General features: G+C 42.9%; 1 protein-coding gene across 1 annotated transcript in view; it reads left to right on the top strand.

Moving 5' to 3' along the window:
- The first annotated feature begins 1,107 nt into the window (after positions 1 to 1,107).
- tsc22d2 (TSC22 domain family 2) overlaps positions 1,108 to 12,203 on the top strand; it is a 40,219-nt gene continuing 29,123 nt past the window's right edge. The window contains exon 1 of the mRNA XM_038715677.1: positions 1,108 to 3,414. Within this exon, the coding sequence (XP_038571605.1) occupies positions 1,802 to 3,414 (1,613 nt within the window). The 5' untranslated portion in view covers positions 1,108 to 1,801. The remainder of the gene's footprint in view (positions 3,415 to 12,203) is intronic.

The raw sequence follows: 12,203 nt of genomic DNA, 5'->3' as shown, positions 1-12,203 counted from the left end.
CATAGGCCATATGCAGCATTTCCTGCTTCCTGGTCGTGACTGAATATGAACACTGGCCACCAGCCAAATATTATGTTGTAGGCTACTGGAACTTCTGTCTAAATTATTATCTGATTTGGCAGATGGCAATCCTGTGCTGAAATAGTGTTTTCTGTTTTGATATTAGGCTACTAGTTGGCAGGGGAAATCCTGAATTTATTTCACCCGCGGTGATGTCAGTGTGCAATGTCTTTCAGCCAATCTTTACACTGAAGGTGTACGTGTGCTGGTGACAAGCAGCTGAAGGGTGAGGCTGACGGTCACATAAGCAAAGTGAGTTAAGCCTGTTCTGATTTGGCCAATAATATGTATTAAAAGTGTAAGAAAAGATTTCACTCTCTCTTTCATATGATATGGCTCATTGTTTTTGTTTAAAGATTTTAGTTTTGATGCTATTTTAATTCTTCTCTGCTTCACTGAGTGCATGATTGAGATAAAGCAACTTCATATTGGGGTTAATAAAGTAGACATATGTCTATCTACATAATGTGCGTCTTATTGATTACCTCCACGTGTGAGCAAACTGATTACATACATTTATTAATTACGGATGATATGTCACGGATTCATTCAAAAACAACTCCTGTCATGAGTCAGCTGGTTTAAGTCACTGGCGGCTTTTGACTGCATTTTAAAAGAATGAATGTTTTAGACTTGACAGAAACTTTAATTTCGCAACAGAGATCAGTTAATAAGATGCTTCCAAAAACGGACAGTTGCTTCTGTCAGGCAAGTTTAGAGTGTTTAAAAGTTGATTGTTTCATATGCCAGGTAGGCAACGGTAAATGCAAATGAATACTTGTTAAACAGTATTTGTAATTCGTGAGTTTTTCTGAATGTATAATCGCCAAATTATTAATCTTACATCGCCACAAATCTAACATCCGCCGACAGCTGGCGAGTCTTTTTGCAGCTTCCACCGGTTGGGACGTTAACCGGAAGTGACGACAGAAACAGAAATAGTTTTTTAAAGCCACATAAATTAATTTCGCTGTTTTAAAATTGTTGAAAGCCTTAACAACTTCACAAACGGTACACAAGATAAATGTCTGTGGCGCCGTTCACTTGTAAATATATTTTCCCAGATAACAGAAAACTAGTTTGACCTCCATACTCAGGATGCACTTCGCTCTTGCCATCTTGTCGAGTGGTTGGGTTATACGAGCGGCAGGCAGGAGTTAGCTCACCGCCGCTGCGCTAAAGTGGATATCTGTCAGCTAGCTGCTAGTAGCAGCTGCCAAAAGTGAGCTATCCACAGAGCAAGAGGCAACACTTCGCCGACTTGGAGACGTGTTCTCTGTCTACCGCTGGATTATAGATTCTTTCTGATAAACCTGTGGATTTGTTTACATCATGATGTCGCACATGCTGGTACCGAGGTAGGGAAAACTGGCTAACATCAGCTAACTCAGCTACTTAGCGAGAAATACATACATAACTGAGAGAGAAGAGTGCGGGCCCGCCTCAGACTAAAGTACCGGTGAAAGCTGCTGAACAAGAACTTTGACAAAGGGCCTGTTTGCAACTCCGGTGCCGGGACAAAAGGTAGGCCGGGGGTGGGAGAGCGGCACATTTAGGGAGTTTCGCCCCGGTTGTGACACACTTTTCTCGAACAAGAGAGAGAGGAAGAGGAACGGTATGGAAATGTCCTGTGACAGTACGTGTCTGTGTCACATCCCTCAGCTGTGAATTACTTCGCAAGACATTAGTCCAGCACTTCGTTTCATCTGGGGAGCTTGCTGACTTGACGCAGTTAATCAACATGTCGAAAATGCCAGCGAAGAAGAAAAGTTGTTTCCAGATCACGAGTGTAACGCAGGCTCAGGTGGCGGCCGGCAGCATCACCGACGACACCGAGAGCCTAGACGACCCGGACGAGTCTCGGACAGAGGATGTGTCATCGGAAATATTTGACGTTTCTCGGGGAGACCAGGGTGTGTGTGAGAAGAGTTCATCCGAGGAAACCTTGAACAACGTAGCAGAGCCTCAGGAGGGCCAGCAGCCTGTCAATGGGGGTCTCTCTTATAAAAGTATAGGCACTGATCGTGTCACCCCACATAATTTAGTGGGAAGTGTACCTGTGCAGGCTACAGCTCAACCCTTTGTTCCAAGCTCAGCCACCCATCCCTTGACAGTCATCAATGCGGCTCCTGCTGCTACTGTCTCTACCAGTGTGGCTCACACAGCTCCTGTGAGCACCAGCTGTAGTTCCCGTTTCAGGGTCATTAAACTTGACCATGGGACCGGAGAGCCCTTCAGACGGGGCAGGTGGACATGTACTGAGTTTTATGAGAGAGATTCAGATTCAAATGTTAATCGGACTGTGGATAGCATAAAACCGAGTCTAACCCTTGATCACAGTATAGACAGGGACAGTGGGCTCGGAGCCACCAATAACTCTGTGGTCACTAGCAGTGCTTTATCAGCACAGGCTTCGGAGAACACTGCGGACAGTGGCTACGCCGTCGGGCACCCCACCCACCCCCACGCTTCAGAGCCTACCCAGCAAGGCTACGGCTTAGCTCCTCAGATAGGGAGCGGAGCAAGTGCCTTTCAGCCCACAGGGTATACAACTACATCATCACAGCAGCCACAACAGGCTCAGGTCAATATGCAGCCTGTTGCACCCCAAACCTTTCTGTCGAACAGCCTCAATGGTGTGCACCAAGGTGCCATGCAGCAGCAGTCTATCATTATGCCTCCTGCCACACAGGCCCAGCAGTTTACCTATTCTACTGGCCTCCCACCTGGCCAGCCAGACTATCGTCAGCAGCACTTTGGCTCAAGCCCTCAGAACCTTCCCATGACGACCCTCTCTGTGGGGCCTCCAACCAGCCAGATGCCCTCACCTCTTATCACCCTTGCTGGTCCAGGAGCCCAGGGGCTGGGCGGTGAGGCAACCTCAGCCCATGGCCTCCTGCTGCAGGTGGGCAGTGCCCCAACCATGGCCCCCATCCTTCCAGGAAGTGGCCAACAGCAGCATATCAACCAGACTCAGCCTTTAGGAGGGCTAGGTATTACCCCTGCACCTTCGGTCACCACCGCCACCTCCCACAGCGGTGTCCAGAACACACCTGCCGCAGTGCCCACTATCAACAACACCCCTCCCGGTGTGCCAAGTCAGGCTCCTGGCACAGGAGGATTTGTCCAGCCACAGGCAACCCACGGAGGAGCCCCAACAGGCCTTCCCTCTGGCTTCAGTAACCACGCTGAAGATAGTAGGCAGAATACTGACGCCCTACCTCAATCGAGTGCCGTTGTGGTGCCAGGGAAAGATGGTATAAAGCCTTTCATCGGCGGGGGCCTCAACCTGCCCACTCCTACTGTCAACAGCCTATTTGACATCCATATTACCATGAATGTGGATGAGGACAGGTAAGACAGTGAAATGAGTCAACTTTCATAGATTAAATTCTTTACTGCTTTTTTGTTCAGCTGTAGTAATGCAATATTATATTATATACCTGGAGCCAATCAAGTGTGTATCTTTACCCTCATATTAAACATTCTTGTTGCATTCTTGTGGAGACTGCCGCTCCCTTCACCAGTGCCCAAATTAGGCACGATATGTCTAGAAGTCTTTGGTTTTACTGAAAGAACAATGAAACAAAACACACATTTTTCTTAGTTCTGTTTGTAAGTGTGACATTTTAGATTGGAGGAGGGATTAGAGGGCTAGTGAGCCAATGAAAACTGGCAGAGACAGGAGGAATATTTTGTCTTTGTCACTAATGGGCAACCCACAAAACACTGAATAGTAATTTGCCTTTTTTTGACACCCACAGCCCCCTCCTGCAAGCCTCCATTCAACCATGCAGGCTGTTTGGGTTCAGGGGGCCTTAACAAGCACTTGGATAAGTTACAACACACGCAGGAGTAGTTTTTTAAATTCTCCCTTCTGCCTAGGAGAGAGCATTAGCATACTCGCCCTGCGCAGTGATCCCAGCCTCCCAACTTTAAATTTTTCCGAAAGTACTCCTCTAATGGTACACACTGTAGCTATTTTTAGGGTCTGTCGGATGGCCTTCTACACAGCTTGATCTGAAGTGATGCCACTCTTTGGCTTTCTAAGCAAGCAGGAGACTAGGAGAGGTGATGTTTGAGCCAAGAATGACCTAGATGAGAGCTCTAGTTCACTCATACACACACACACACGTGCATAGTCTGTCCTGTATTTATGTAGGCCTCAGTGTTTATCAGTGGGCTCTGTTCTGTATTATGAATGGTGCAGCCAGAGGAGGAGGAGGATTAGGAGATGTGTGTGTGTGTGTGTGTGTTTGCTTTGGGAGGTTGAGGCCTGATTTTTATTGCTCATGGTCCAGATATTTCTAAAGCTAATCATTGTTTACCGAGAGACTGCATCACATATGGGTTGATTATGTGCACAGGGCAGAAACATAGTGTGTTGTCCCTGATTTCATGAGAGGAACAGTCAGTGCCTGTTTCCTAGCCATTCGTGTGTGTGTGTGCGCGAGAAAGAGGAGTGACATTAGTGGCTCTCTGTGTAGCTATGGAGATGCCGGCAGCAGGACAGGACAGGATGTGTCAGGGGTGGTGGAGAGGACAGTTAGCCTGGTGCACAGACACACACCTACATCACACACACAACACCCCTGTGGCACTGATAGCGAGCACGTAAGCCACTGTGTCTGTAGCAGTGATGACACGGCCAGACTGAATCAGCAGGATGATGTCTGATCTGGCTCTCAGACTCGAGTCCTTGTTAGACTTGTTGATGACTTGTTACGGCTTTAAGCTCCTCCTTGTACTTTTGCGAAATAGGCTCTCACTTAGCTGCATAGGGTTGCTATAATTAAAGTAAATATAATTTCCTCAGTCCAATGGTTACTCTGCATAAATGTTTTGGAGCTAATTTCCATAATTTTAAGTTATTTTGTTTACCCCTAAGGGACAAAAAATGTATTAATTATAAATTAATTATTGGTTCGCTGTCCAATTTGCAACAGCATTTCTACATAGACAGTGGTGCTTCAGTCACACTTTGTAACCATTTTTCAACAAAATAAGATGAACTGTATGGCTGCTATCAACAAATAAGCAGTTATATCGGACAGATTAAACAATTGCTGCATCTTACCTAAGCTAGTAGGGGACACCGCATATGTCAAAAACTGTATTTTCCCATCCTGTTGATGAAATTTGGGACACTTTTTGTCCTAATTGGTCTGGGCTATGATGTAATAACCATTTCACGGCTTGTACATTGAGCTACTTTTGGTAGATGTGTATTAAGTCTTCTGTACCAAGGCATTTCATCCGTGCCAGACTTCATGGAATTTCAAAAATGTCAAAGGTCTAACACAGTGCAAGTTGAGTCATCACCAAACTTGGTTGACTGATACAGCTGTCAAATCTTTCCTGAGGGGTTTGCATGTTGATTACTTTGCACTTAACTTCTGTAAAATGCATCAGCATGCTTGATAAATATAAACCAACCCTATTAGACAATAACATTGTGAAAAGTGTACCAGATAAATCACATGTATATCATGGGTTGTAGACCTTTTTCTTTAGTTTTAACAAAACTTTGATCAGTCTAACCAAAGTTTAATCTGTAAAATACATTATGAAAACTTCAGTATTGAGACCGATAAGCCCACATGTCATGTACACATTGCCTAAATAATGAGAAAAGTGGAATTGTTTTGTTGCTTTTCACAAATCGTTGTATATGGATTCTGCCTACTGCATACTTTCACATGTATGTACACGTTGATTTTTGGTTAACCTCAAATCCTGGGCAGTTTTGAGGTGAGGTTGGCAGTCACAGGGGTAATTTTAAATAGTATCAGTTGTAATTAAAATGCCTTGTTAACTCATAATGTTCTTGTGAAGACCATAAGCACATATTTCAAGGAACACACCCCAACATAACGGGACACACATTTTCAAACTTTCTGCCGCTTTTCAGAGGTGCATTGTTCTGTGGATGAGCTCGGCCTCGTTGAGGAATCTGCTCCAAGTTTCATTGTTTGGTTCTGTTTTGAATTAGAGTGCATCACAGAAGTGGAACAAAGCATTGTGGGGGTGGAGGCGTGAGATTAGAATGATTTCCCCTCAGCTTAGAATGGTTAGCATCTCGGCTCAGCATGCTGCCTCACTGCCAAATAAAGTGATGAAGCTGCCCCTGGGACAAATTGCTTTCCTTCAATAGGAGCACTTGGCCTTTAACTCAGTTACTTCTTCCAGAGCGGACAGCCCCCCCATACCCAGTATACTGTCTCAATTAAGAATGTTAATTATTAATCCTTTTATTGATTACATTTTCTCAAGCAGAAGAACAGTAGCAACCTAATTGTACAGTGGAGAGAAACACAGTCTGAAGTTAATTCTGATTCACAATTTATTGTAATTCACTTCATTTTATCCAGAGGAGGAGCACAATAACTTATCTGAAAGCAAATTGATTAATCTGATTGGTGAATAATGTGTAATTGATTAATTGTGTACATCCCAAGTACATAATCTATTCGCTTTTATTTCGCATAGTTCTGGAAAGATTAATGAAACATATGAGTATCGGAGGGATATGTAATGTATCCTTTTTTATATGTTGAGTCATATTGTTCTTTTGGTATTGACACAGATCATACCAAGCACCATTGAACACTTCAGTCATGACCTCTGGCAGATAAGTAAAAGCCCCATGTAACATGGGGTGATGTTGGTGAATTGGTGCACCTTTTAACTGAATTAATTTGTATGTCTTGCTTTTATTTGACTCTTCCTCTGCTATCTGAAGTGTGTGCTAGAGCTCTGCATACCCTTTAACCTCCCTCACTCTCCCCAACAGCCTGGCACTGGCAGGGCTAAAAATGGTAGTAAAGGAGTAGGAAGTGACTATCTTGTGACTATCGTGCATATATAAAGATTCACATGTGAAAACTACACAGTTCAGCCACAGTCTTCAGCTGCCAAATTTACAAACCTCCACGATATGTCTGATAGCCGACATATGATGTCACCATGCAATTGTGGAAACTGAAATGCACACAAGATAATTTTTTTCTTCACACACACACATACACACTGAATGTCACAAAGTTGTAATTTGATTGGAAGCGTTATGAAAGGTCAGCTGCAAAGTAAGTTCAACTAGGTGGAAATTTTGAGTTGTCCACCGCCAACTGGGGTGAGTGCAGTTGCTCCTGCAGTTGGGAAAACAACGCTTTTACAGGTGGAGAGTCATGTTGTTGGTGTTCGTAGGAAAAAATGGCAGCCATTGCTGCTGTCGGCAGTCTTTAAAGCAGCCACCTGCTAACATTAACGCTGGATTGACTTGAAGCTTAGTAGGAGCTTAGCAGGTATCTAGACGGTTAGCCCTGCCCCTTTAATGGCTCTCAGCTGTGTTGTGTCAAAGCAATATTGTTTTTCTTGCCAGTCAAGTAGTAGTGAATGGCTATAGTCTATAAAGAAGAATCCTTCTCTGTATTTTGTTCAAAGTAATAGCACAGGAAGTAGCACTGGAAGGGGTGCATTGAAATATGTTTGACACTGTGATCTGAGTTAATTAATAATAATAATAACTGATAATATTGTGACATTTGCTTTTGTTGTTGTTGTGTAGCCATAAACCTGAGGCAAATACATTAGTATTTTGTCAAACCCCTTCAAGGATTAATTGGTCTGTTGCACTTTCTCCATTTACCTTCTCTGGCTCTCTTAAGCAGACTGTCACGCTATTGCTATCATCATTTTATCATATTGATTTATTTTTACATTTGTTTTTGAACAAGTGAAGAGACACTTCAGTGTTTCCCACATATAGACTTTACTTTGGCGGCCCGCCCAGGTTTAATAACGCTCGCTCAGGTATACTTGGCGACAGATATATTTGGCAACCCACATTTTGCAGAGAAATAAAGAAAGAGATGCTATCTATTACTTTACAAGACACGAGCACAGTGAATATTTAACAAGCACGGACCAGGTAAAGCAACAGTGAACACACCAGTGAAGGTGTATTTTCGGTAGCACGTTGGTTTTGATACGCCATTAACAAGCCTCCTCCACAAGCGGCGCACCTGCTAATTTAAAAATGGAATTGCAGGTGTAAATATCCAAAAGACGTGTGTGTATGTGTCTTTTTTGCGACTTTATAAAACGTACTACTGATGGAGAAAGTAAAAAGAGCAGACACATACAGGGAGAGAGAGACAAAAACAGGCTGGTCAAGCCGGTGTGTTTGTAGTAAGAGGCCTGAGGTGTAGGTGTGTGGGGGGAAAAGAGAACTGAAGGGAAGGGAGCATATTCAAGTGAGTAAACACTGAAATAAGGTGGAGAATGAAATAGAATTAAAATGGTGAAATAAGAGAAATACTAGAAATAGAAATAAACCGCAAAAAGTCAGTTTGTTACATAAATACAAAATGAGCCTACGTCCATTGATTGTTAGTCTAAATGTGTGCTTGTGTTCAGTGCTTGTACCATAGCACCTCCCTCTTGGCAGTTTTACCTCTTGGCAGTTTGACAGTTTAACACAAAGGGGGAGAGTAAGTGAGGACAGGGTGGGATGGAGAGTCAGGTTTGGGATGGGGCGTGTGTGTGTCTGTGTTGGGGGTTGTAGTTTGGTTGCCGCAGTGTCTGGAAACAAGGGTGCAGCTTATTTTCCACAGATAGCTGACCTGCCTGAACTTCCAGGGGACACATTCCAGGAACCCTGAATGGCTCTGATTGTGGGTCGTCCCGGGCTGCAGCCTGAGCAGACGGGTCTGCACCAGCTATGTTTTGGGGGCTTGTCCCCAGGCCCTGTCTCCTGTCAGTCTCCCTTTTATTGTGGGTGCTCTGTCTCTGGCTTTTGTTTTTCGTCTATCCCTAACTGACCTGGTAACACACTCTCCCTCTCAGCTTCTAAACTGCTGATGCAATTTTTCGCTTCCCGTTCACATCGTTGTCTTTTCTAGTTTAATTATTCAAAGGAGAAGCTGCAGTTTAAACCCCTCTTCTCTTTGCCTTTTAAATTTGGGGTGAAAATTTTGGTGTTGAGCAATCACCAGCATTTGTTTTGCAAGCATAGTAACTGTCCGGAGTTGACTTTTAATGATGTCTCCTGTAACTACCCTCATAGAGCTCATTAATGGTTTTCAACTAATTTGGTCCTATTCCCAAAAATGATGCTCATTTCCTGCACAGAGGCAGAGCAAAAATAATGTGTATGTTTCGCAATGTAACAAGTGAATTATGTTTGATATTAAAACATATCAGGTTTGTTATATTTTTCTCTTTTTCATGTATTTTCAAAGATCTGAAGCTGTGCGAGGCAAAGTGGTTGAATAAGTTAGCGTAGCAGGACCCACCCTGTTATCTCAGCAAGATGTGGTCAGGGGATCACTTCCAATTAGAGTGGACCTGCCAAAGCAAGTAAACAACCACGCTCCTGGCGGCCTACCATAACTAACTCAGTTTGTGCTGGAAGCAAGGCCACTGAATCAACCGCAGAGTATGTTGTAGGCTGTTCCAGGATGAGGACACTGTGTGCAAACTGTTGGTGTTTGTTCTCTTTTCCAAAATCGTCTCAATACCGGACGGGATTTTTCAAATGGTTACAGCATGTTAATTATGCACCGGCTCATTTCAAAGGACGCCCTCTGTCCAAAGGCATAACCTGTTGACAAGTCCTTGTTAGTCTGTACTTTCTACATGGGGAAGGGGGGGCTATGTTGAGCTGAGGGATTATGTAAAGTTCCATTGTATTTCCATTTTATATTGTGTCGTAACTCCGGCTAGGGACATTAACAATTATAATAATAACTTTATTTGTGATGCAGCTTTCATGTAAATATGCAGCCCAAACTGCTTAACAAAGCAAGATCAGATGAAACTAAACATTAATAATAGATAATATAAAGTACTAATAGCAGTAAAAATAAAACTAATAGGTTAAAAATAGGTTTCCAGAAATAACTTTTTTGACAGCTTTATTGTAAATTCTCATGTGAAAGTTGAAAGATGTCAAAGTGGGTGTAATGTACTTTTCCTCCACTGTCTCAGCCCTGTGACAGTTTCTTTTTAGCTGACAAATAGCAGCAGTTTTCCAAGGTCCTTTCTTGGCTACTTCTTTTTCTCAAAGTAGCAACAGAGTCAAAGGATTTTATAATTAACAACATGCACTAGAATGACTAGATCAACTAAGCAAGTGTTGGATGGAGGAAAAGTATGCATTATTGTCTAAAAACCTGGTCCAAGCATCGTCAATATAGCTTTACATCGACAATCTCATTGTAATGACCAAGTCTAATGTATGCCCATGGTTGTGGGCGCACCTCTTTACATGATGCATAAGACCAAGACAGGCCAGAACATCTAAAAATTCAGGTGCCTTTGAATCAGCAGTGTTATTGACATGGAAGTTAAAAAGGTGGTATTATGCTCATTTTCAGGTTCAAAATCCTATGTGGTTTAATTTTCAAAAAACACCATATTTTCTTTCATACTGCACATTGCTGCAGCTCCTCTTTTCACCCTGTGTGTTGAAGGCTTCGTTTTAGCTGTGGAGTGATACATCTTGTCTTGGACTACTAGCCAATCAGAAGCAGAGAAGGGCGGGTCAGCGAAAAGATGGTAAACGGCTTCGATTCAGCTGTAGGCTACATGTTGCCGACCAGGTTGGCAATTTGGACTGGAGCAAGAGTTTCAGAGTGGTGAGTTATTAATCTGTAACAAAAGTATCTTTCATCCATAAAGTTTTAACTGAGCTCTGTCTCTACATCACAGTAACAACTTCATGTCCATTGACTGCTTGGAGGGTAGCCAGTGTTTGGAAGGGAGAGGAGAGGTGTGTGCTGCAGCTCAGTGTTTTTCCACCGGTGTTTTTGAGGGCGTGTCGGACTAGTCGCTCAGCGAGCATTATGACAAGTATTTTCATTATGACGTCACAAGAAAGGGAAGTAAAGGCTGGACTACAAACGAGCTGTTTTCAGGCAGTTCAGAGCAGTGTTTTCTGTGGGAGATGGGAACTCCCTTTGGGGTGGACTTTGGGCTTTTTCACTTTGCAAACCTAGTACATGCACAAAAAAGATATATAACTCAATAAAGGAGAGGGGAAAAGCCAAAAACCATAATACCACCTCTTTAAAATGGTATCAAATCAAAAGTTGATGTTGTGCTTAGGGGGTCAATAGTCACAGTTAGTACAGGCTGCTGAGCTTTCATAACTAAAGCTAAGTACAGAAACCTAAGTCCTCCTCCTCTTTTATCTTGTCTACTTGGGACCAGAAAACTATAATTTGGAGGAGATGATTCTAATAATATGGCAGAGGCAATTAAGGAAAGCCAACATTCGGTTAAAAATAAAAAAAACTAAGGCCATGTTGAGAGATAAAATCATTAATTAAAATAAAAATGCTTATTGGAGTGGGATCTAATATTCAAAAGTGCTGTTCTGTGGTGTCAAGCCAGTGTTTATTTAGCTCTTAGGTTAGTCTAAATGCGAGGCACATAGTTTCACAAAAGTAAAGACCGACTTATTGTAAACCTAAAAAGTTAGAAGGGCTAGCCCCAGAACTAAGAGCCGTAACAGTCCGTGACACCTGCTGACCAGCAGCACCAAATGAAAAAGAAGTGCCAAAATATAGCTCATAACTTGTGGTTTTCTAACAGTGTTGTACAGTGAGAAATAAGAAGGGAAAAAGTTTCTGGAGCACAGAAAACTCATTCTGCTGCTGTTGAAGTGATCGGTTCTTTAGGCAAATTAGGGAGCTTTCACACCTGGAAGTCCGCACCAAGGTCCGAAACAAAGTTCATGTTTTGATACATTCGGTTAGTTTTGGTTTGGTTTCACACTGCAGTTCTGCGACCGCACTAAAAGACTTTACATGACAGACTTGCGTCCTGTCGTCATCACCTATGTGGGCTGCGTCTCCCTATGCTTGAAATTAACATGCATATTTTCCACCACTATATTATTGTTATTATTTATTATATTATTATTATTATGGCATTACTACCTGCAGCACCAACTATACGTTAAACATTATAACGTCGACAGGACAGAAGGAGAAGACAGCAAGCACCGCCATTTGAGGAGCGACCAAAGAGATGTGTGGCAGTGTACTTCTATAATGGCCCTCTGTTTGAAAAGATGAGAGAGCTGTCACGGGAGATTTATAATTGTGTCCTTATTTAAATGCATTTCTCCGTGCATT

This window comes from Micropterus salmoides, unplaced genomic scaffold, assembly GCF_014851395.1.
Source record: "Micropterus salmoides isolate LMB-PRFRI ecotype aquatic unplaced genomic scaffold, ASM1485139v1 Ms_hic_scaffold_13, whole genome shotgun sequence".
NCBI classification, from domain to species: domain Eukaryota; kingdom Metazoa; phylum Chordata; class Actinopteri; order Centrarchiformes; family Centrarchidae; genus Micropterus; species Micropterus salmoides.
This window is presented reverse-complemented; position numbering and strand designations above follow the sequence as displayed.